This window comes from Xenopus laevis, chromosome 4L, assembly GCF_017654675.1.
Source record: "Xenopus laevis strain J_2021 chromosome 4L, Xenopus_laevis_v10.1, whole genome shotgun sequence".
Lineage (NCBI taxonomy): Eukaryota > Metazoa > Chordata > Amphibia > Anura > Pipidae > Xenopus > Xenopus laevis.
The window spans coordinates 129,263,310-129,289,603 of NC_054377.1; the positions used below are offsets into that span (position 1 = coordinate 129,263,310).

Below are 26,294 nucleotides of genomic sequence, written 5' to 3' on the forward strand. Positions count from 1 at the left end.
TAGAGAGATTATTACATGATCCCTTTATGTAGTAAATGCTACCTGCTGATTGTTTGCTGTTTGAGAGCAAACTTAGTGCCTTTAACTACATATAGGTAGTGTAATAACGTCTTAAACATTCACACATCTAGTACCAAGTGATGGGAGAATCTGCCTCGCTTCGCCAAAAACTTGCAAAACTTCAAAAATTGAAGTTGCTCAACAATTTTTTTTTTCACCCATTTAAGTCTAGTGGGCATAATATTTGCGGTAAAACGAGGCGAAAAATTTCACTCATCACTGCTAGTAACCCATCAGATGTTTGTTTTCAAGCAACAGAACAGTAAATGCTAACTGATGATTGGTTGGTATTGGTACCTATAACAAACAAGGGAAAGTTGTGCTCACCACTATTTTTTAAAACCATTAGGCAGGGGTGCAATGAGGCTGTGACCACAAAATACATATAGACACATACAAGAGATCCTCTGCACTCAACCCATTATCAATATATTTAAGACAGAGAGATTTTGTGCATACTGCTACTGAAAAATGCCTTACCCTTTAAACAAAACAGGGATTGGTACCTAGACAAGTAGAAAATTTAAGATTATTTATTACATTACCCATTTGTTTGTTATTGCAGATATTATCCATGTGAAACCAGGGTTGGGATTACAGAAGAGGGTTGCCATCGGGTGGGAAATAGAATGAATCTGGGATGTCCAACCTGTGTCACACCAGCATTCTTATATATATCTTATGATATTTCTATCTACATTTCCCCCTGCTTCTTGGGGGCTCAGAGTACCTGCCCTTTTTTTAAAACTGCCATTGGATGTATGCTTATACTATACCTGTTAGTTTTACCTATCTCTCTTATACTAAAGAGCAGGAGGACATTGCCCAGTATGTTTAAAATGTTCTGACTTTGGAGGAGATGCTCATATTCTCACATACAGACGGTAAATAAACTATCCAGTGCCTGGGTGGTACTACTCATGGGGTCTTCTATCTCTCCACCTGTGATAGATGTGTGTAATACCTCTTCCTCATCTTGTATAATATATCTGCTGCAGTCGTATGACAGACCCAAACAAGCTATGCAGAAAAGTGACTGGTATGATGATGGAGTGTAATCCTGCACAGAGAGCCCATGATTTATATAATATCTTTAGTAGGAGCTATGCCATACTGCTCTGCATTGGCCATTTATGCTTCAAATTCACCTCTTGATTCTTTTGTCTCCATGGAACAATATAACCGCTACTACACATGTTGAAATATCTGGATAAGGAATGTTGTCCATCTGCTATAAACCCTTGTTCTTTAATCTTGGGTCCCCAATCTTTGGTGGACTATATCACCATGCATGCTTTACCTCTTGTTTATATGTGAAAGACATGCTGAGAGTTGTAGATTAGCTACATCTGGTGAACCAAAAAATAACATTTTAATAGAATGTTTAATGGAGAGGAAAAGTTTCTTAGAAATGCTATGTATTTAAACTTCCTTAAAGACGGCTTTATGCTGTACTGCCAGGGTCTTGGTACCGTAGTTTTAAGCAGGATTACCAAGTATTTAAAGTTTCGTGCATCAGCACAATATCACTCTTTTCTAAAGTCTTAAACTGTGGGCGTGTTTGCAGCTAATGTGTTTAGGTGTTCTTTTGAAATAAGGATGGCTAAAAGAGAACTAAAGATTAACAAAGTGGCAAACCCCTTATGTTTTTATGGAAAACCAGCTGAGGCGATCAAGAGTTGTCCCTAGTGATGTAACCGCACATATTGCAACACTTTTATTTAATGACTTGGTATAACCCGCCACCTCTGTTGACATCTACACCTATGTCCCACCCATCTGTGTATCCACTGAAAGGGGAGTATAGAGTACAGTTGTATAAGGCCAAGGGAACATTGGGTTGGTCCTGCATATGGATGTAAGACTTTACATGATGCCACAAGAGGTCTGTGAGTAGCTAGTCACTTAAAGGAAAACTATACCCCCCAAACAATGTAGGTCTCTATAAAAAGATATTGCATAAAACAGCTCATATGTAAAACCCTGCTTCATTTAAATAAACCATTTTCATAATATACTTTTCTATTATTATGTGCCATTGGGTAATCGTAGATAGAAAATTGCCATTTTAAAAAATGAGGGCCGCCCCCTGGGATCGTACGATTCACTGAGCACACAAACATACCAAACAAACCATACATGTTAGGTCACATGAGCCAATTAACAGACAGAGTTGTGTCTTTTGCTTCCACACTTCTTCCTGTTACAGTTAGAGCTGCACTATTTCTGGTCAGGTGATCTCTGAGGCAGCACAGAGACCATCACGAAATGGTGGTTCAAGGCAAGAGATGTAAAAGGGCAATTTTTACTTAAATATATATTCCAGTTTGATAAGATTCTTTTAATATGCCACTTAATTATATAAACTATCTGTTGCTTAAGTATTCATTTTGGGGGTATAGTTTTCCTTTAAGTAATAATGAAAACAAACCACAGAAACTTAAATAACCACCTTTTTACCCTAGCAATCACAAGCAGAATCTGAGACGCAACGGCTGATCAAAGGTATTCTAAGCTCTTCTAGAATTAGTAAAACATCTGTTATTCTAGCTTTCTGTCAAAGCAAAAAGTGATAATGTTGTACTTGATGCACTGACATTTTTCCCTAAAAAAAATCTTTACCAGACAGAAATGTGTTTGTGGATCTTTTTAATGCTAGTTGTTTATTTATGAAGCTGCAAGCAATTTCCATGGCTCTTCAATACAGGAGACAATAAAGCATATCCGGCATGGAAAGAGGGCCTTCTTCTCAGGGGCTTGCCATGAGCCATGGGCTTCATCTTTGGGATGAACTCCACGGGTGATTTTCATCGGATCGTCTCGCGGCGACAAAGTCGGATGTAGTCACAGGCGTCAAAATATAATGGGACTGACCGAAAAGTCGCAGGTAAAAACTACACGATAAGACTGTCTGATGAAGATGCAGCTTTCTTCTTTCACATCACGTTGGATGGTTTTTAGTTTTTACCTGCGACTTTTCGTTCAGTCCCATTTTATTTTGACGCCTGCAACTACATCAGACGCAAGACGATCCGACGAAAATCGGCCGTGGAGTACAGCCCTTTTAAAGTTACTACTGGCAGGTCCTACTAAAACCTGTATTATAGCACCGCAATGAGAATCTTTAATCCAGGCTTTGGGTTGGCTTCCCTTCTGGGTCAGGGTCACAACTTAATTTGTGCTACACATTATCTATGCCTGTGAGTTTATGAAATATTTAGAGTAGCTCAGTCTTTCCTATGAAGTCTATATCCAGCTAGATGTGCCTCTTAAGAAGGAAAGGTTAAAACCAAGTAAGCTTTATCAGAAAGGTCTAAAAAAAGTAATGCTGCTCTGTCAAAAAAAAAAAAAAAAAATTTATTTTCTTTTATTGTGTTCACATGGGCTTTGGTATCAGACTTTCTGTTTTAAGCTTAAACCTCCAGGTCTTGGGCTTGAGCATGCTCAGTTTGCTCCTTTCCCCCTCCCTGCTGTAATCTGAGCTCCGTGCTATGATCGAGCAGGGAGAGACTCGGGCAGTAAGAGATATCACACCAAGTAGTGATATGCAGGTTGGGTAAAACCGGGAGAGCAGGAAGAAGAGCTCAACCCAGACCACCCGCAAAAGGGGGTGTGAGGTTGATCCGAACCCGCCCGACCCGCGGCTTAACCCATGGGTCCCGCAGGTATCGGGCCGTCACACATATCGCTAACACCAAGCTAATATGGCAGCTGCTATCCTGAAAAAAAGAGAGACAGTGTCTAGAGCTGTTTACTCGGGTATGGAAAATCATTCTATCTATTCAATCTATTCAAAATAGAATCAAAATAATGGGGGGGAAATGTAATTACTACTGAAAGCAGCATCTGTCTAGCTTTATATTCTGTACATTGCTGGTTATGAATCCTGGAACAATGTTGGAAAGGCCAGCTGATTTCTAAAGGAGAGAGTCTTCTGGTAGCTTGATTCAAGAATCAAAAACACAAGTGGGCGCAGACAACAAAAGTGTGGAAGCAATGAATGCATTCAATTGCAGGTTAGGAATAACTTTAAAAACTTTTGACAATTTGTAATCAATGTATATTGGAACGTTGCTTAGAATTAGATTTGTTATCCCTATGCAAGGGAGTGGAGGTCCCCTTTAATAGAGCAATAGCCTCAAAAGACTAATGCCAAGACTGCATATTACAAGCCCCCTATTGAGAAAATAGCCTTTTTTTCACATAAGTTTAACTTTTATTTCTTTAAAAGTTAAAGGGAAAAATACTCCTGAGTGGGGTGTCCAGGTATCTACTAGAACAATCTTGCTGTATCTAAACAGGCACATGGAAATTGCGCTCTTCCGTGCCCTCGCAGCATGAAAGGACTGAGACGCAAGCTTTTCACCACTATAGTTTTTATTTCCTAGTATATCTGTTTTTGGTTAAGTATTTAGAAAATCTATTCCTGAGTACCTAAAGCTATTGACTTTTTATATGTTGCATGTCTGATAATATAAGCAAATTTTCCTTCGTACATTTGCAGACTTTTATTCATTTATCTTTATTTATTTATTTAGACCCTATGTGTTGATAAACATGTATCTCTGCCTACGGGTTGATTTCGGAACCTAAACACGAATCCTGATTGGGAAGTAAATATATATATTATAAGTAAACCAAACGTTGTGTTTAGCCTTTCCATATGGAACGCATACTGGTGGAAACTTGCTTCAGAGTGAAAACCACGATAGAATGCAGACCAATTGCAAGAGACCAACTTGATTTTGTCTTTATCGAAATGCCTTGGTTCAGTCTGGAGCTAAAAACTTTTGACACATCTGCAATAAAGACCTATAGGAGCCTAAAGAATTTTTTTTTAGGGGAATTGTTTTTCATGAACTACAGGTATGGGATCTATTATCTGGAATGCTTGGGACCTGTGTTTTTCCAGATAAGGGATATTCCTGTAATTTGACAGGCAAGTTTGACGGCCCATTATGTCGAAAGCTCCAAATTATGTAAAGTCTCTCTCCCATAGACACCATTTTATCCATATAATCCAAATGTTTAAAAATGAATTCCTTTTTCTCTGTAATAATAAAGCTGTAACTTTTACTTGATCCAAACTAAGATATAATTAATCTTTATTGGAAGCAAACCCAGATTATTGGGTCTATTTAATATTTACATGATTTTCTAGTAGACTTGAGGTATGGAGATCCACATTACAGAAAGATCAATTATCGGTTTTGAAAAATCCCAGGTCCCAAGCATTCTGGATAACAGGTCCTATACCTATAGTAAGAAATCCCTGTAAAGCCTATCTGCAGTATGTAAACAAAGAATAATGTGCATGCAATGCAAGGAGGCTTAGAAAAGCTAAGAAATGGGGCCTCCGGTCTATGTTGTGTTTTTGCTAAACGATAAATTGCTTTAGAAAAAACACACGTGTTTTGCAAGGGTTGCCTTTTTGCAATGACTAGATAGTGCTGTGCAAGACTGAGGGAGGGGTGGATTGTAATGACTTACGCCACCTTTCTAGGAATGTGCTTGTGTGACTGCCAAAATAGTTTGGCCACTGACAAGTGGAAAATGGGGAATTGTTTGGATATAGGGAGATCTTGTTCATGCTCTGTGAATATTTGCCGGTACTGGGAGTTTCTATCATTCTAAGCTTGCATGTAGAGTTGGTTTCACTTCTTTATAGTTATGTAAATTAAAAAAACTCCAGAAGAGCAATCTGACATTCCAGGAAGCCCTTTTCATGCGCTAAAGGAGATCTAAAGCTCAACAAAGAATTATGCACTTTGTTTGGAACTTCAGTACCGGCCCAAGTCCACCACAACCCTTTAGCTGTGAAGCTCTGTGCTTCCAATAGCTCAAATTCATATCTGCTTTGGCCCCATACACAGTTCAATAAGCCAGTGACTTGGTGTGGTGTGGCCAGGTTAGCAGATAATATTGGCCTTTCTACTTCTCTTTGGGGGGGTAGATTAAATGGCATGAAATTCCCCTTGCAGTTAACAGAAGTTACAGTAAACCCAGTTTTCCAAACAATTTTCCATAATTATAAATGGTTTTTTTTTTTTAATCTTTAGGTACAGATTCACTGTAGGTTTAATTGGGATATATCCAGCAGTTGTATATAATTGTACTGTCAAAGTGTTTAACAAACCAACCCACCCAAAACATGACAGGGAGGCTTTGATAAATTTGCCAGTTTGTCAGAATGCTTTAGACTTCTTTGCAGTTGAAATTAACTTGCTGCTGTGGAGTGTTAGAACACCTTGGCAGCTCTAAACTCTAACACCCCACTGAATCGTTATGCGCCAGGAAATTGATAAGCATTGTGTTAAAATTAGTGCAATGCATGCTAATCTAAGATAAAAGATTGTGAATAGCTCATTTTGTTACAGTGGGGGATTCATAATTATAGAAAGCAGACAGGAGCCATTTTGTGGACAATGTTATTAAGACAAGTCTTGCAATATCTCAGAATCTTTGTTTGTGCACCAGAATGGGGGACCTGATGTCCATCCCCATGCACTGGTTACACAATTAAATGGTGAAGAGAACTGGGAAATGTGTGGAGAGCAGTGACATCTAGGAAGTGCTGAATGGAAAGTAAAAGTAATTGTCTGCCCCTCCTCTATGCCCAAGGCATAGAGGAGAGGCAGACAATATTTGATTGACAGCTGAGATTTTTAAATGCGCTTACAACAGCAATGAATGCTTTAAAAAAAATTAGAAATTGGATTTCAGGTTTAATTTGAAAAGGACTTTTATTATACAGAGTTTTGTGTCTGGTGACAGGTCCACTTTAACAAAAAAGAAAAAAACTTAAATCATACAGCTATTTAGTCTGCTAACTAATAAACCAATCCAATCATTTTTAAAAATTCTGATGTAGTATTACCCTGAGTATTTAATATTACTTCAGAGTATTTGCCAGCATGCATGTCTATAGGAGAAGCAGAGCACCTGCAGGACTTGGCTTGCCTTGAGAGTTTTCTATGGTGCCATTCATTTGCTATGATATTTGGGCAGGGCATGTGCTCTGGTTTACATAAACTTAAAAATAAAGGCTTCCATCTTGGCACAGGCAAACCATTTAATGACAGAGGAATGCTCCAGAGAGAATGCCAGACTGCTGGGTTTCACATCTTTATGATTTTACTTCAAGGGCCCTGCACATTCTGGAAACTCTGTTAGGATATTGCTGTGCCCTTTATTTATTTTATTTCCCCCCTTCCAGTCCCAAACTGGATGTGGTCTGATTGAGGGAGGATATGTCTATTTAAAGCCCTGAAACTATTGCGGTAGGGTTTAGCTGGAAGTGATCATATCTCAGCCCACATCTTTAAGAACTTGATTTCCTCGTGTACATCAGCTTTCCCAATTAATGGCCCATTTGCCAAGTTATTTTCATTTTGTTATAAACACAAATTGTACTTTTGGGTTACTGAGCCACAATGATCTACTAGTCCAAGTGACTTGTCCAAAGTCCACATCAAGTGCCAGAAGCTAAAAGGGCCAGTTTATTACTTTAATTACTGCCAATACGTGAAGCCATTGTGCTATTCTTATAAGTGATTTGTGCAAAGTTTGACTTGCAAACGTCTTTTTTTTTTTTTCCCCCCCCCATTTCTGAAGGATGGCTCAGTGCATACACAACATTTTGAAGTTAGAGTAGGACTACATGAACGATTAATGTAGTCATGTGCTCTGCGTGACTGCGTCTGCATCAGACAGTCGGATCAATGCTGCAACACCATGCGACAATTATATCTTTTACCTTATTTTTGTTGCATGCGACAAGTCGCATGCATTTTTTTGCACCGCGCTGGAATCGTTCGTGTAGTCCTACCCATAAGCACATTCAGTGTGCAGGTACTAGATCTTATATAGGAGGTTCTGGAATGCAGAGTAGATTTATATGTTCCTCCTTTAAACTGATGGTTCACCTTTAAATTAACTTTTAGTATGTTATTGAATGGCCAATTCTAAGCAACATTCCAAATGGCCTTCATTATTTATTTTTTAGGGCTAGTCCACACGGGGAGATAGCGACGCGTTTGCGCTTTTCAACAGTCGCCTGAAAATGCCTCGCCAGGCTTTTTCAGGCGACTGTTGAAAAGCGCATCGCCTCGTGTGGTTAGCACAGGCGTTTTTACATAGGCGCCCATACAAAACTGTCGCCTGCGCCGGTCGCGGCGACTGTCGCGGCGCTTTGTCGCCGCGACCGCAAACGCGTCGCTATCTCCCCGTGTGGACTAGCCCTTATCGTTTTTAAACTATGTGCCTTCATATTCTGATTCTTTCCAGTTTTCAAATGGGGGTCACTGACCCCATCTAAAAAGCAAATGCTCTGTAAAACTACAAATGTATTTATTGCTACTTTTTATTACTCCTCTTTCTATGGAGTCCCTTTCCTATTCATATTCCAGTCTCTTATTCAAATCAATTCATGGTTGCTAGGGTAATTTTGACCCTGAAATTGCAAGCTTCTAAATAAAAAGCTAAATAAGCCAAAAACCACAAATGATAAAAAAATGAAAACCAATTGCAAATTGTCTCAGAATCTCACTTTCTATATCGTACGGAAAAGTTAACGCAATCATGAACAACCGCTTTAAAGGTGAATTCAACCATAAAGTAAAAAAAAAAACCCTACCCTACATAGACCCCCACCTCCCCAGCCTAGCTGCACCTGCTACCCAGGGCAAATGCCCCTAACTCTTTACTTACCCATTGGTGCAGATTCTGTCCAGCGGAGTTCACGGCAGCCATCTTCTTCTCTTCTGTAATCTTTGGGAAGTAAGTGCCGCATCGGTGCAGAAACTGCACCGAGGGGTAAGTAAAGACTTAGGGGCATTTGCCTGGGGTTGCAGCTGGGGTGGGAGGGGGGAGAGGAGGGTCTATGCAGGGTAGGGGGGTAGGGTTTTTTTTTTTACTTTAGGGTTGAATTCTCCTTTAAGGAATGGCTCAGCCTCAGAAACATTTCAGAACTTGTCATTGAAGTCCACGTATGTCTTTAGGTTTCTATAATGGTATACTTGCTGTGCATACCTGCAGCTGTAGAATTTAGAGAAAAACCTGTCATACTAAGTTGTTAAACATCAGATTATAAAATGACCTGGATTGTAGGACTATTTAAAGAGTTTGAAGTGTCCTAGTTTTCTGACATCTGTTGCTGGGCTACTTTTATATAGCGCAATAACCAGGCCAATGTTTTGCATAATGTCACACCTGCTATGGGATAAATCATGTGCAGTGACCAGTTATAAATGCAGCAAAGAGAATTACACTCCCCCTAAAGCTGGTCACAGACGTGCAGATTTACCTTCACGTCGGGCGAATGATCGTTCGGTGCATCTCCCGACCTGCCACTAACCATTCAGATCAAATAAAGTAGTAAAAGAACAGATCAGCCGATGTTCTGCCCCTGACAGCAATCGTACAAAAGATTGGTCGGACAAAAGCTGGTGACAGTCTCCCACTGATAACAGATCGGCAATACATTTTCTGACCTGTCTGAAAGACCGAGAGGCATGGCGTGAAAAATGTCGGGACACTACACACACAGCCCGAAAATCTTTGTGTCTATGGCCAGCTATTCTATATTTTGAATATGCTCTGTAACCTCAGTAAATCATTTGACAACCTTTTATCCTCTTATAACTTTAGTGATCCGCTTTCTAAACATTGCAACTCCATTGTTAAACTGCCTTCTTTACAACTCCCCCCCTGCATTAGGCTTTTGCATTACTCAGATTTTTTTTTTCCAGTCGCTCCATCCAATTGTCCACTTGTCTTTCATTCCATTTCCAGAAAATGATAATCCTTTAATGCTTTCTAATTTATAAAACATGCATTTTTCTCCTGTTTCTTTTCCTATGGATTCTCTCTGCTTGGTTTAGAAATTCTTATTTTTTTCAAAGTTTTTAAAACTAGATAAACATTCTAGGTTATTATTTATAGACTTGAGAAATGTTGCCCATTGGGATTTTTGTGAATTGCCGTATTTTAAACAAAGCTATCAGGGCTGCTCTGACCACAAATGAAGCCATCTTTACTTTTCTTGATCCTTCATTTAGATGAATCTGCTTAGCCCTAAGGCCCTTAAATCCTTTCTTCACCAGTCAGTTGATGACTCTTGTATTTGTTAATCAAATCTGAATCATACTTAAAAACTGTTTTTTTTCTGTTTTTTTTCTGTTTTTTTTCTGGGTTTTTTTCTGTTTTTTTTCTGGGTTTTTTTCTGGGTTTTTTTCTGGGTTTTTTTCTGGGTTTTTTTCTGTTTTTTTTCTGTTTTTTTTCTGTTTTTTTTCTGTTTTTTTTCTGTTTTTTTTCTGTTTTTTTTCTGGTTTTTTCTGGTTTTTTCTGTTTTTTTTCTGTTTTTTTTCTGGTTTTTTTCTGGTTTTTTTCTGGTTTTTTTCTGGTTTTTTTCTGTTTTTTTTCTGTTTTTTTTCTGGTTTTTTTCTGTTTTTTTTTCTGGTTTTTTTCTGGTTTTTTTCTGTTTTTTTTCTGTTTTTTTTCTGTTTTTTTTCTGTTTTTTTTCTGTTTTTTTTCTGTTTTTTTCTGTTCAGTTGGTTTCACCAGAAAGTCTTTTTCTAATTACTTTCTATTTTCTATATGTGACCAGCTCTGGGAAGGGGGGTCGCCGACCCTGTAAACTGTACTAAATTAAGATTTAGTTAATGCATTTCTTATCTGCCGAGCAGAACTCAGGGGAGTTTCATTAAAGACAGCTGTTAGAATTGATACAATGTCTATAACAGAAGGTAACCTGCTGTCGTGAGTGATTCCCACATTTCACAATACATTAGAATTGATACAATAGTTGCTAATACTCCAGAGATGCTGCTGAGAAATGTATCGACTAATGTAGCAAATTGTAACAGTCCAGAGTCTGCGCCTAAATTACTAAGCTGCCAGACTCAAAACAGAGACAGGAACTTTAAACTTGGATTTTGGAAAAGTGGTAAAAAATGGAAAGTAATTTTAAAAAGTCTATTTCTGGTGAACCATCAGAAAAACAATTGAACTGAAAAAAATGTTTGGAAGGTGAACAACTCCTTTAATATCATAGTCTCTACCATCACCGTTTCTATTTAGATCACCTCTCCTGGTGCGGTTGACTTGCTTAAAGGAACAGTAACACCAAAAATGAAAATCTTTTAAAGTAATGAAAATATAATGTACTTTTGTGCTACACTGGTACAACTAGTGTGCTTGCTTCAGAAACTCTAAAAATATTTTACATAAACAAGCTGCTGTGTAGCCATGGGGGCAGCCATTCAAAGTTGAAAATGGAGAAAAGGCACAGGATAGACCCCAGATAACAGATAAGCTCTGTAGTATACATTGGGATTCTTCAGAGTTTATCTGTTATCTTTTGTGTATCCTGTACTTCAATGGCTGCCCCCATGGCTACACAGCAGCTTGGTTATATAAACTATCTTTGTATTTTTGAAGCGCTAACACCCATTTTACCATTGCAGCAGTAATTACATGTCATGATTTGCTTCAAGGTGGAAGGTCTTTGGGAAAAATCACTAGTACTTTCCAGGACCATACTTGGAGCAGTTTTACAAGTGCTGTTCAAGTTAAACAGGCTGGAATTGCAGTGGATCTGGGGGTAAATAATGGTGGTTGTGAGGGGAATACATTTTTCAGGGATAAGATGGTGATAGGCTTGAGGGCTTGGAATGTGCAGAGAACCTCAAGCTGGGAAATGAATGGTTTGATGGAACCTGCATGAAGTCTTTGCTTATAACTTTTTTTTTTTCATTTTATTTTTACCTCTTCTAGGAGCTGCAGCAATGTCAGACAAGATGTCTAGTTTTCTCCATGTTGGGGACATTGTTTCTCTCTACGCAGAGGGGTCTGTCAATGGGTTCATCAACACGCTGGGGTAAGATTGTATTCCATATATTGATTTCTCCCTTTTTCCATTCTTTTCTTCTGTACCAAGCTGTTCAGTTATTTCTCCTTCCAGGTTTTCTCTTATGCATCTGACATGACTTCACTATTCCAGCATTCCACTTAGCCTTTGTAGTAATTCCTATAATCATCTTGAAAGACTTGTAAAAGCACTAAAGTATAGGCCCCATTTGACAATATATCTGTGGTGCAGGTGCAGTATATTGTATCCTGTAGATGTACAGAGCCGTGAATGATGTTACCACAATGTGTGCACAATGCATATTCGTATGTCCTTCTATAAGTAAAGGACTAAACTGAGTAAATACCATAGACCTGCACAGAGTAATCAGCATAGCAGCTTTGGTTATTTGGATGTCTTCTTCCCTCTGCAGATTGGTGGATGACAGGAGTGTGGTACAGCCAGATGCTGGAGATCTCAATAATCCGCCCAAAAAATTCAGAGGTGCGTATGTATGGTGAAACAAAGGTGGTTGCCGGTGGTGTAGGTCCAGATGTTTATTATATTTATATATATATATATATATATATATATATATATATATATATATATATATATATATATATATATATATATATATAGTGTCCAGGTGTGTATCCGCACTCTGACTTGTCCAAGTGGGTGCTATATCAAAATATGATAAATAGCAATAAGGAAGATAAGCACTCCAATGTTTCTGGTCAATAACCTTTTATTCCACTGTGCATACCAACGTTTCGGTCCAAGTTTGGACCTTTATCAAGGATCATATATATATATATATATAAAATTTCCTTTGAAATTGACATTTGCAGCTTGTATGGTTTAAACATACATTTTAGGGGTTATTTATCAAAGGTCGAGTTGTTTTTTTGTCAAAAAAGTTGTTGTTTTTTCAGTCAAAACTAAAATTTTCAGGTTAAAAAAAACTCAGAGAAATTTGAGTTAAAAAAAAAAAAATAATAATAATTTTTCAAAATTTATTATACCCCCGAAGCTGAAAATAGCGCAAATCAGAAAATAAACCACCTAAAACCTGTCGAGGTCATGTAGAAGTCAATGGCAGAGGTCCCTCGAATCATTTGAAGATGTTTGTAGCCTTCATGATGTTCGGGTTTTTTTTCCTGCTCAATCAATTCAAGTATTCGGGTTCCCCCATTCCCCCGACTTCACTGATTCGAGATTTTTCTTAAATTAGAAACCATTGGAGTCGTGAGTTCATTTGAGCTTTTAAAAAGCTCTAAAATTCGACCTTTGATAAATAACCCCCTTGATGTCATGCTAATCATACGTAATCTTCTCCCCTTCTAAACTCTTCTTCCGTCTCTCTTTCCCTTGAATGTCCTCTGTGCTGTGTCTCCACTTCCCTGGGATTCTGCCAGTACCTCAGCTCTGGATTCCCCTGCAGCCATTTCCTGTGAATATGAGCAGACTGATCTCTTCTTGAAGGGCCTCTGCTCTCTGGGATTCTCCTGTCCCTTGTCATTTGGAGATGGCTAGTGCAGGAATATTAACTCTTAAAAATACTTTTCAATACCCTAAGCTCACAGGATCCACAAGAGACATTTTCTTCACATGAAGGCAGATTATTTCCCCGCAGGGGTGACCATTTTCACATACAAAACATAAATCCTAAAAATAACTCCTGCCAACTGGGTGCTACCATCACACAATTGATGAGTTCCCTCACTAAACTGGGCCCCTTGTGGATTACCAATAAAAACACACAAATGTTTAAGATGACCCCTGTACTGGCGTCCTGTTTCGGGTGGATTACTCTGCCTCCCAAGTTTTTATACGTTTTTCAGTGACATTCGGTGAGAGGCTCCCTCTAATCCTTGCAATGGCAGGCAGTACCCCAGCCCCTCTGGGAGTTCTTCACACAAACAGGAAGCTGTGTCCTATTCTGTGTCCTATTCAGAGAAACCATCCAACATATTCTCACTAAAATAAAATATCCTTCCATGGGACAGCCTTCCTGTGTAAAGTGAGCTCCTCTATGTGAGCTGATACATTAGATAGCTTTAAAGGAGAAACAAACACCTTATTAAAAAAAACCCTACCCCGCATAGATCCTCTCCCCCCCCCCCCAGCCTAGCTGCTACCCCAGGCAAATGCCCCTAACTTTCTACTTACCCCTCGTTGCAGAGTCAGGGATCAGTGTTCATGGCAGCCATCTTCCGGCACTTCGGCAATCTCACTCAATTTTGGAGCATGCGCAGTTGTCGTGATCCGGGAAATTGCTCCAACTGCGCATGCGCCGCCACTCCGGTCTCCCGGAAGATGGCTGCCGTGAACTCTGAGGGAGCATCGAGGGGTAAGTAAAGAGTTAGGGGCATTTGCCCAGGGTAGCAGCTAGGCTGGGGGGGAGGAGAGAGGGGGGGTCTATGTGGGGTAGGGGGGGTAGGGTTTTTTGTAATAAAGGGTTTGTTTCTCCTTTATAAAGGATGGCTTTTTAGCAAGTGAGGGAAAACAGGGTTATGGGAGATAGCTCATAGTACACGTTGATCCAGGGACTAGTCCGATTGCCATTTTGGAGTCAGGAAGGAATTTTTTTCCCCTCTGAGGCAAATTGGAGAGGCTTCAGATGGGTTATTTGCCTTTCTCAGGATCAACTGGCAGTTAGGCAGGTTATATATAGACTTAAAATGTTCAACTTGATGGACGTGTGTCTTTTTCAACCTAACTTCCTATATTACTATGTAGCTAGTCATAAATTGTCTGGCTTGCCTGTTCCTTTCATAACAATCCATCTTCCAGGACGTAGCAGCAAAATTCTTCAACAAGAAAAAAAAATACATTCTCTGTTTCGCAAGCACTTCCTTAAAGTTTACATCTCCCACAATGGACATCTCAAAGGGAAAACGGACCTTTTATTTGGTCACAATGCATATGTTAACATTTAGTCCCAGGGAATGCAGGACTTCATCTGTTTTATACCATCTTCTTATCCTGTATTGATATGTTTTTTCTCAGTGTACATAGATGTAGTCCTGTGGATCTGTGAGCAAAGATTGTGTTGAGATGGCCATAAAATGGCAGATGCTATTCTGTATCCAACCAGTCGCTCCATGGGTCCAATTAATGGATGCCATATTATATTGTTCTGTGCGACAGGGCTGACAGTCTGACCAGTCTGACAGAGCATTTGTTTTTTAGATGGGGTCAGTGACCCATACCTAAAAGATGTAAATAGTCAGAAGAAGAAAGCAAATAAAAAAACTGTAAAAAAAAATAAAAATAATGTAGACCAATTGAAAAGTTGCTTGGATTTGGCCATTCTATAACTATACTAAAAGTTATAGGTGAACCATCACTTTAATATATTGTCACTTTTTCCCTTTTATGGGCCCTGGCCGACAGGGAGATTAGTCTCCTGCGATTATTTATGCACGACTCCGACAAATCTCCCGAAAATAGTCTCCACTGGAAATAACTGAAATCACTGGCAGTAAAACCAACCAATTTTTTTTTCCATCCTAATTATTCTCCTTCATATAAGCGTAAACACATTCAACAACGCTTTAAAGAGATTGCACGGCATTCGCATCCTATTCCCCGATCTCTTGTTCGTTCCAAGTTCTGATGTGTTTACAGAACCTGCTCCATTCCATCTGGGCATGGACGGCTGTTCGTGCTCCATTCCTCATAGCATCTGGGCCGCTGTTTCTCTGCAGTGTCTGTTCTCCTGGGAAGAGGTTAATTTTGGGAACCCAAGCGCTGATTGCTGAAATGCAGTCAGTCACAAAATGAGATTTGTTGGAGAAGATTATTGCATGTTTATTTTAGACTTCCAATTAATCACCGCTCCGGTGGAACTCTGGCTCCTAATATGAAGGGTTAATATCTCCCAGCCACCCCCATTGTCATCTGGTGCTTAGATTATAAAGTCCTGATTTGGGATGTTTCTGCATACAATGTATTAACCTCATTTCTATTAATTCCTGACAGTCCCCTGCTCCAGGCTTGAAATCATTTGAACGCCGCTCTCATATCTATTAACCCAGATCCTTGGCATCTCTATACCAACAGCTTTACTTCAAGCTTCTGCTTCCTCTGAGTGCACAGGGGTTAAAGGTTGAAAAAAGGTTGAAAAGGTAAGTTAGGTTGAAAAAAGACACACGTCCATCAAGTTCAACCTTTTAACTTTTTTTTAACCTGCCTAACTGCCAGTTGATCCTGAGGAAGACAAATAACCCATCTAAAACCTCTCCAATTTGCCTCAGAGGGGGAATAAATTCCTTCCTGACTCCAAAATAGCAATCAGACTAGTCCCTGGATCAACTTGTACTATGAGCTATCTCCCATAACCCTGTATTCCCTTACCTGCTAAAAAGCCATCCAACCCCTTTTTAAAGCTATCTAATGTATCCGCCTGTACAACTGATTCAGGGAGAGAATTCCACATCTTCACAGCTCTCACTGTGAAAAACCCCTTCTGAAGATTTATGCGGAACCTCATTTCTTCTAATCGGAATGGGAAAGACCTACTGGTAAATAAAGCATTAGAGAGATTATTATATAATCCCCTTATATATCTATACATAGTTATCATATCACCCCTTAAACGCCTCTTTCCTCATAGCTAAGATTTCCCATACCCTTTACCAGATTAGTTGCCCTTCTCTGTACCCTCTCTAATTCAATAATGCCCTGTTTGAGTGATGGAGACCAAAACTGTACGGCATATTCTAGATGGGGCCTTACCAGTGTTCTATACTATAGTGGAAGAATTATTATGATTATTAACATATAATTATATAGCGCCAACATATTGCGTAGCACTGTAAAGAATGACCCCTTCCTGCCGTGAATAAATGCCCCTGTGGATAAGGAAGGAGAGCACCCCCCATGGAGCAGAAAGTTTCACTTTACTTACAAAACATGTGAAACGGTTCTATATCTCTCCTGCTGCAACCCTCTTTATATTCCCCTAGTAAAATCAGTTTGCTTCAAGGCTTCATATGTAAATGGGATAACTGCATGGACCGAGCATGACGACATAGACCTAGGTGATATGTACTACAACTTCCAGCATGCTCAGTTGGTTTGCTTATAACAGTGGCAGGGGGAATGAATGGTTTCAGATTCCATTCTATATGGAATGTGCAGCTTACTTGCAGCCCAAAGATGACAGAGCACAGACCTGTGGGTGGCAGATTTGCTATAGTATAGGTCATGCTTTCCAGGCTAAATGCATCCTTGGGGCGGGGAAGTAGGAAAGATGACTTATTCAAGCGAAGCCACTGACTACTACTGTACATGAGCAGTGTTGCTTGTAAATCTGGCTCTGGTTCTTGCTGAACTACATCTTCCAGCATAATCGTGATAGGGGGTTGGCTTGTGTGAGCTCTGCAACAGCTGGCACAGCGAACATATCCTACTACTGACTTAAGCCTTGTCATTTTTATAGAAACGCGTAGTTCTTTTGTTTGGATAATCCAGCTGCAGCTTCTACCCCTTCCCCAGCCTGTAAATGTAAATTTTTCTCTCAGTGCCGCACCATCTCACTACCCACTGTACCCCTGGCTGTGCATACACACACTGTATTTAACAAAATGGAGGTATAATCATACTTGGATATAAGCATTTAAACCCAAATGGTAGTAATTTATCTGCCCCCAACCCATGTACATGTAATACTCCTTATGCAAATCTATTTCGTCATACATTAATGGGCAGATTTATCAAGGGTCGAATTGAAAATTAGAATTTTCTGGTTTTTAATGGCCAAAACGGTCATATTTGACTAGGGAATTGTTAAAATTCGATTCGTGTTTTTTAAAAACTCAAATTAGATTTTCAAGTTTTATCATAGTCTGGCACTTTAGGAACTTGAATTTGACTATTCGCCACTATGTTTGGACGAATTTGACGTGTTTCGTCAAAAATTTGCCGCCGGTGAACTGTCGCAGATGCCCATTAAAGTCTATGGGCTTCAAAAAAATTTGATGCGTAGTGAATTTTTTTTTGACGCGCGACGCCATACAAGTCTATGGTCGTCATTTCTGCAGCAAAACAAGGCAAAAAAAATCGCCCATCCTTATTCGCTACCTTAAACCTGCCGAACTGCTGTTTTAGTCAATGGGAGAAGTCCAGGGATCAATTTGGAGTTGTTTGCAGCCTTTCTGACATTCAAGTTTTTTAGGAGAAAAAACTCGAAATGAGTTTTTAAAACTCTAATTGAATTTGATTCGAATTTGATTCAAGTTTTTGGTTGTTCCATAGAAAATTCCATTTTTTAAATAAATATTGATTGCTAGAATTTCATAGGAGTTTAAAAAAAAACTCCCATGAATTTGAAATTCGACCCTTGATAAATCTGCATATAAATGATAAAAATGCAAAGTTGATGTTAAAAGCACTGGACTGCAACTGCATTGTGCTCCAGCTGGGAGACCCATCATCATCTCTATGCAAATTCTATTTCTGATGATTAATATTCTCTAACGAGGATGGCACTCCTATTATACAGAGTGTGATTTCTCTTGTCCTTTTACCCCATGCTGTGCCCTTTTCTATTATATGTATATATCAGCTCAACCCAATTGTGTTTTGTCTTACAGATTGCCTGTTTAGACTGTGCCCTATGAACAGATACTCGGCTCAGAAGCAGTTCTGGAAAGCAGCAAAACCTGGAGCCAGTAGCACAACAGATACTGTCCTGTTAAACAAACTACACGTGAGTTGAATGTTAAAGCAAACATGGAATGTAATCTTCATTAATCTGTTCTGCAGGTGGCCAGTGAAACTCCCATGGGGAGATTCTTGGCATTAGCCCTCAGACAGTCATTAACTGTTGGCACTGGTATCCTCTACTCATCTGGGGATCTCCTAGTAATGTAAACTACATTGACTCTCCAGTCAGATCTGGGACTACCCGGCCATTTATCTTTACTGCCAGCCCTATATGCACGTAGCTGCCAATTTAATCACCAGCCAAATGGATTTACCAACATGTCCAGTTCGAATCTGTATATAATTGGAATATTGATGCACAGTCTGCTCTTATTTAAAGGACCAGTAAAAAAAAAAAATTTTTACATTTGGGGACAGATTTATCAAGGGTTCCATACAACATTCACTAAATTTTCTGGGCCCGCCCACCACACACCACACTTTTCGCGGCTCTTTGGGACTTTGGCTCTTTGGGACTTTGGCTCTTTGGGACTTTGGCTCTTTGGGACTTTGGCTCTTTGGGACCTTGGCCGGTTCGGCGCTGTCAAAGGGCGCCCAGCTATTTTGAAAAGTACAGCACAGCCGGGCCCCTCTTTAGGCCTGGTACAACAGTACCCCCTCTGCCCCCCTGATGGCGGCCCTGGTTGGTTGTATATTGCAGCCAGGACATACAAGAGACATAACAATGTAACACCAACTACCCATCATTTACCTCTATCCCAACTGAACCTCACATTGCCCAGACACGGTGTATTCAGTTCTGAGCACTGATCTAGTATACCGGATTTCCCCTCGTTATAATATGACATTTGATAGTGGATGGCTACAGAAAAGTTTTACAATGGAGAGCAATAAATGTCATGAAAAGTTTTACAATGGAGAGCAATAAATGTCATTAAAGGGATACTGTCATGGGGAAAAATTATTTTTTCAAAATGAATCAGTTAATAGTGCTGCTCCAGTAGAATTCTGCACTGAAATCCGTTTCTCAAAAGAGCAAACAGATTTTTTTACATTCAATTTTGAAATCTGACATGGGGCTAGACATTTTGTCAATTTCCCAGCTGCCCCAAGTCATGTGACTTGTGCTCTGATAAACTTCAATCACTCTTTACTGCTGTACTGCAAGTTGGAGTGACATCACCCCCTCCCTCCCCCCCCCCAGCAGCCAAACAAAAGAACAATGGGAAGGTAACCAGATAACAGCTCCCTAACACAAGATAACAGCTGCCTGGTAGATCTAAGAACAACACTCAATAGTAAAAACCCATGTCCCACTGAGACACATTCAGTTACATTGAGAAGGAAAAACAGCAGCCTGCCAGAAAGCATTTCTCTCCTAAAGTGCAGGCCCAATTCACATGACCAGGGGCAGCTGGGAAATTGACAAAATGTCTAGCCCCATGTCAGATTTCAAAATTGAATATAAAAAAATCAGTTTGCTCTTTTGAGAAATGGATTTCAGTGCAGAATTCTACTAGAGTAGCTCTATTGACAGATGTGTTTTAGAAAAAACATGTTTTTCCATGACAGTATCCCTTTAAGCTTTTTATCTCACTTTTGTAGGAACCAAAACCATTGTTTGTACAGCTCTCATCTGCTATGTAAACATATGGCTTATTGCCATTTTCATCTTGAGTGGCAGCCCCTGTTAAACTGTAGTAGAGCTTATGAAGTAAACCCACAATTTTTAAGGTACTGACAAGGAGATCTGTCTTAATTGTGACAAAATACAAAAAAAAAGGCAATTTCTTGTGATTAAGCTGAATTGCCTTCAAGTACTCGTATGGTATGTTATCTGCAAACCCATTATCCGCAAAGCTCTGAATTATGGGAAGGCCATCTCCCATAGACTCCATTTTATCCAAATAATCCAAATTTTCAAAAATGATTTCCTTTTTCTCTCTAAAAATAAAGCAGTACCTTGTACTTGATCCCAACTAAGATAGAATTAATCCTTATGGGAGGCAAACAAACCTATTAGGTTTATTTAATGTTTAAATGATTTTCTAGTATGAAGATCCAAATAAGGGAAAAATCCATTATCTAGAAAACCCCAAGTCCCTAGCATTCTGGAGAACAGGTTCCATGCCTGTGATCTCTCATTTTCAGCAGATTTTTCACCCCAAAGTAGTGCAGATCTACCAAAAGTGACAAGTCGACAGTGTGTCATTGCCCTAAGGGTACTGTTACACCAGAAATTTGTAGCCCAATTTTTGTCACCGCTACAAAATGCCAAACGATACCCTGCCATAGATAACATGAGGTCATGTCAAATAGTCTAATTGCTCAGAAATGCATAAAAAAAATTTTTTTGAGCGATTACACAATTTGTTTGTATGTATATTTTTATTTGTAAAGCGCTCCCTGAGGGCAAAGCACTGTACAACAAAACAATAAATTAGTAGTAACCAACAAGGGGTCATTGGAATAAAAAGTAACAATAAGCGCATTATTAGAAATACAATTCACATAAATATAAAATATAATTACGATGCAGATTAAGTGCTCAGTGTCAAGGAAACAAAAGGCTAGAGGATCCTACCCCGTAGGGCTTACAGTCTAAATGGGAGGGTAACATATAGACACAATTCAGAGGGGTATTAAGGTGCTGTGGGTTACAGTTTGTTACACTGTTATATAAGTGCCAGTTCAGGTGTTATCCAGGTGCTCCCAGAGGTAGTCTTTGAGTTTTGTTATAAAAACATTGAAGGAGGATTCTCTCCTGAGAGATTCAGGAATGGCATTCCAAATATAAGGAGTTGCAAGAGAGAAGGGTTTGATACAGGAAACAGCAGTAGTAGTGGGGGTACAACCAAGCAGGTGCTCTGAGAGGAGCGGAGGTTTTGGGCAGGAACATATAGAGAGACAAGAGATGAGATGTAGTTAGGTGCAGAGGAATGAAGGGCTTTGAAGGTTATGAGGAGGAGTTTAAAAGTTATTCTTTGTTTTATAGGAAGCCATGATAAGGACTTCAGCAGCGGAGGGGCCTGTACCCTTTTGGATGAGAGGAGGATAATTCTTGCAGCAGTGTTTAATACAGACTGTAGAGGGGAGAGATGGGAGTTAGGGAGGCCAGTTAGTAGAAGGTTACATTAATCTAGTCTGGATAGGAAGAGAGCATGCATGAGCGTCTTGGATGTATCAGGTGAAAGGAAGGGACGGATTTTGGCAATATTGTGTAAGAAAAAGTGACAGGTTTTGACAGTGGTGTTAATATGATCAGAGAAGGAGAGAGAGGAGTCAAACATTACCCCCAGACAGCGAGCTGAGTTGACAGGATTAATGAGCATGCCATCAATAGAGATAGTAAATAGGGGAGTAGGACCAGGCTTAGGTGGAAAGATAAGTTCAGTTTTTGTTAGGTTGAGTTTGAGGTGGCGCTGGTTCATCCAATTTGAGATAGCCAGGAGGCAGTTAGAGATCTGAGCCTCTGTTTCAGCTGTTAATGAAGGGGTGGATAAATATATTTGGGTATCATCAGCATACAGATGATAATTAAAGCCAAATGAATGGATGAGATCTCCCAAAGACAGAGTGTACAGGGAGAACAACAGCGGACCAAGTACGGAGTCTTGCGGCACCCCCACATTAAGTGGAACTGGAGATGAGGTTTTGTTAGAGACAGTGAATGATCGGTTAGAAAGGTAAGAAGAGAGCCAAGATGCAGCCTGGTTACGGATGCCAAGCGAATAGAGAATCTGCATCAGGAGAGAGTGATCAACTGCAGATGATAGGTCAAGGAGGAGAAGGATGGAGAAGTGACCTTTGGCTTTGGCAACCTGAAGATCATTTGTAACTTTGCACAAAGCAGTCTCAGTAGAGTGACCAGGCCAGAAACCAGATTACAGAGAGTCCAACAGATCATGGGTGTGTAGAAAGTTAGTAATACAGGAGAACACAATACGCTCTAGGAGTTTAGAGGCAAGTGGTAAAAGGGAGACAGGACGGTAATTTGATAGACAGGCTGGGTCAAGCGTGGCCTTTTTAAGAAAAGGCTTTACACAGGCCTGTTTGAAAGGAGAAGGGAAGGTTCCAGAAGCTAGAGAAGAATTGAAGATGTGAGTAAGTAGTGGCGTAAGCTCTGCAACACAGTGTTTGAGCAGAGAAGAAGGCATAGGGTCAAGGGTGCAAGTTGTGAGTGGGGAGGACAAAAGAAGCTTTGAGACTTCAGACATTGTTACCGGAGGGTATTTTAGCAGTCAATTCCCAGTATTGCCTATAGCAAGGTAGTTTCTAGTGTTTTGTAGCTGCGGCCGTATGTGGGCTACAAACAGCACAGTGTCATTACCCTTAATAGTACAGGGTAAAATTGTATTATATTTTTTGCAAACTCCTCTCGTTATGGTGTTTCTGATCAAGATAACCTCTTGATACCAAGTAAAAATTGTTGGTAGGATGTCTTCTCTCCTCAATCTCATGCTACCTGCTATTGCTACTAAAGGTATTAAGGCTAAAATAACCTTAATTTCGTTCTCGGTGGGAATAGACCTTGTTCATGACCTGCAGTACCATCAGGTGCAATATTTTGCTTCTGTGATCTACTACAGGAGCAATCGGCAGGTAGCATTTGCGAGTCTAAAGCTGGACATAGACGCAAAGATCTGATCGTACGAATTGAGGATTCGTACGATTTTCGGACCGTGTGTGGAGAGTCCTGACATTTTTTGTCCGGTGGAGATCGGTCGTTTGGTCGATCGGCCAGGTTAAAAGATTTCTGTCGGCTGCCGATAATATCTCTGCATGTGATGCCGATCGTACGATTTTCAGTGGGAGACTGTCACTAGCTTTTGTCGGACAACTTTCATACGATTGCTGTCAGGGGCAGAACATCTAATCTGTTCTTTTCTACTTTATTTGATCAGAATGGTTAGTGGCAGGTCGGGAGATGGGGAAGTCCGATCAGATCTTTGCGTCTATTGCCAGCTTTACAGGTTGAGTCCAAATTTTGGATTGGTTGCTATTAATTGAGACGTGGAGCAAACCATATTCCTGTTAGTATGTTACCTCAAGACTCTCCCATGAATAGTCTAGTCTAGTAGTTTTCTGACTTTTTCAGTTCTAGACTCACTTGGAGGTCCATGCTTTTTGTTAGCGCTCCCTTAGAGCATAAAGGATATATGGCTTTCAGACATAATTCCAAGAGTATCTAGCAAATAATTCTCACTGACCTTCAAACTAGTTTTTCAGGTCTATTTAGGAGAGCGAATGAAACCCATTTCTTAACCCGAATTGGCTTTAGTGGGTTTAAAGGAAAACTGTACCCCCAAAATGAATACTTGAGCACCAGATATGGCATATTAAAGAATCTTATCAAACTGGAATATATATTTAAATAAATATTGCCCTTGAACCACCATTCTGCGATGGTCTGTGTGCTGCCACAGAGATCACCTGACCAGAAATACTACTCTAACAGAATTGTGGAAGCAAAAGACAGAACTCTGTCTGTTAATTGGCTCATGTGACCTAACATGTATGGTTTGTTTGTGTGCTCAGTGAATCCTAGGATCGCAGGTGGCAGCCCTTATTTTTTAAAATGGCAATTTTCTGTTTTATGATAGAAAACCTACTTATTGCTACTAAAGGTATTAAGGCTAAAATAACAATAATTTTGTTCTCGTTGGGAATAGACATTGTTCATGACCTGCAGAACCATCAGGTGCAATATTTTGCTACCCAATGGCACATACTACTAAAAAAGTATATTATTGTGAAAATGGTTTATTTATATAAAGCAGGGTTTTACATATGAGCTGTTTTATGCCATTTTTTTTATAGAGACCTACATTGTTTGAGGGGTATAGTTTTCCTTTGTGTTTTCTCATTATTAAATGATGGCATGATTGCTTGGTTTCTTTTGTTCTGTCTTTAGCATGCAGCTGACCTGGAGAAAAAGCAGAATGATACCGAGAACCGAAAGTTACTGGGGACAGTTATTCAGTATGGAAATGTTATTCAGGTACTGAACAAAAATGGTTTCTTTAATGTGGTACCTGTTCACCTAGCTGTGCTTTGGGTTAAAAGTTAGTGTGTCCATGTGTGCCCTTAACTTTGAGCTCAGGCCAACCTTTAAAGGAGAAGGAAAGCTACTCAAGCAGTTTATTGCCAATAGATTAGCCACAATAGTGCAAGCTATAACACTATATTTATTCTGCAGAATGCTTTACCATACCTAACTATACAGCTCTAGAAGCTCTCTCTGTTTGTTTAGTATAGCAGCTGCCATATTAGCTTGGTGTGACTTCCTGCCTGAGGCTCTCCCTGTTCACTCATAGCTCTGCGCTCCCATTACAGCAGGGAAGGGAGGGTAGAAAAGGAAGGGGGAGAGAGGAGCAAACTGAGCATGCTCAAGCCCTAGCCATGGAGGTTTAAGCTGAAAACAGGAAGTCTGATACAGAAGCCCATGAGTACACAATCGAAGGAAAGAAATGCTGTTCTTTTGACAGAAGACTCAGAGCAGCGTTTATTTGTGTATTTACATAGACCTTTCTGATAAAGCTTACTTAATTTAGCCTTTCCTTCTCCTTTAAGACATGTCTGTGCTGGCACAAGCTGGATTGTGTGTGTTGCAAGAGTTGTTGCGGCCGCCTTCTTCTGCCCCCTGTTGTCAGAACAGCATAGGATTGTGTTTGGCAACTGATGCTGTTGGCAAGTCGGTGCTTTTATTTCTTTTGTAAATGTCCTTCAACTTTCCTTTTTAGTTGCTGCACCTAAAGAGTAACAAGTACCTGACTGTGAACAAGCGCCTTCCTGCTTTGTTGGAAAAAAATGCCATGCGGGTGACGCTGGACGAGGCTGGAAATGAGGGCTCTTGGTTCTACATTCAGCCATTTTACAAGCTGCGCTCTATTGGGGACAGTGTAAGTGACAAATATTTATCTGTTCCACTTACACTCAAGAAGAATTCAGGTTACCTGTTGTCATGCAAAAGATATTGAAGGGTCTTTTTTAAGTACAATCAGAGAGTTGTAATGATGCTGAAAGAAATCTGATTCGCAGAATGGCAAAACCTGGAATATATATCAGAACTGCCCCAGTTTCTCTATGAATTCATTTTCTAGCCACTGTAAATATCAATAAATATTTCTGTAGTTTTCCTTAAAATGTCACTGCTAATTGGTTAGAATGATGACAGAAGGGTTTTTAAAGCCCTGTGGACGCATCTAACCTTTATTGGGGATAAGTTCTCAACTGCCACACTGCTGGTGCTTGAGCCATTTTTTTCCCTCTATTTATTTTATTTTTAACAAGCACAATAAAATAGGAATTAAATAAATATAAAACAAGGGGCGAAAATATGTATTGACTCCCATAACATGAGCAGAATCTGACTTAAAAGATACTTATGGGGTAATGTGAAAAGATGGGAAAACATTTTGCGTTGTCTGTTGCATTTTATTGAGGTGTTGTCTATTGCATTGTGTTGAGGCATTGTACTTATAAGATGGTATGAGAATACCCAGAATCACATCTGCCATTACTGCTCATGGGAATTGTGTGCAAATGCAGCATGAGTCAGACAAATAGGCATACTTTTCAGAAAGAATTGTGTGGAGAACACTGTTGCTTTTCCCATGTTTCTCACAGGCAGCAGTGATGTGATTTAGGGCATTTTCACAGTATTTTTAGGGTTCTGTGTGCCGTGTGATCTACTAAGTGCCCAGAC

At 39.7% G+C, this 26,294-nt stretch overlaps 1 protein-coding gene across 8 annotated transcripts in view; it reads left to right on the top strand.

The window, feature by feature from the left end:
* LOC108714625 (inositol 1,4,5-trisphosphate receptor type 1) overlaps window positions 1-26,294 on the top strand; it is a 119,069-nt gene that overhangs the window by 26,860 nt on the left and 65,915 nt on the right. For all 8 annotated transcript variants that reach the window (XM_041590798.1, XM_041590799.1, XM_041590800.1 and 5 more), the window contains exons 2-6: window positions 11,836-11,938; window positions 12,342-12,412; window positions 18,514-18,629; window positions 24,501-24,587; window positions 25,330-25,488. In XM_041590798.1, coding sequence (XP_041446732.1) covers window positions 11,847-11,938; window positions 12,342-12,412; window positions 18,514-18,629; window positions 24,501-24,587; window positions 25,330-25,488 — 525 coding nt within the window. In that variant the 5' untranslated portion in view covers window positions 11,836-11,846. The remainder of the gene's footprint in view (window positions 1-11,835; window positions 11,939-12,341; window positions 12,413-18,513; window positions 18,630-24,500; window positions 24,588-25,329; window positions 25,489-26,294) is intronic.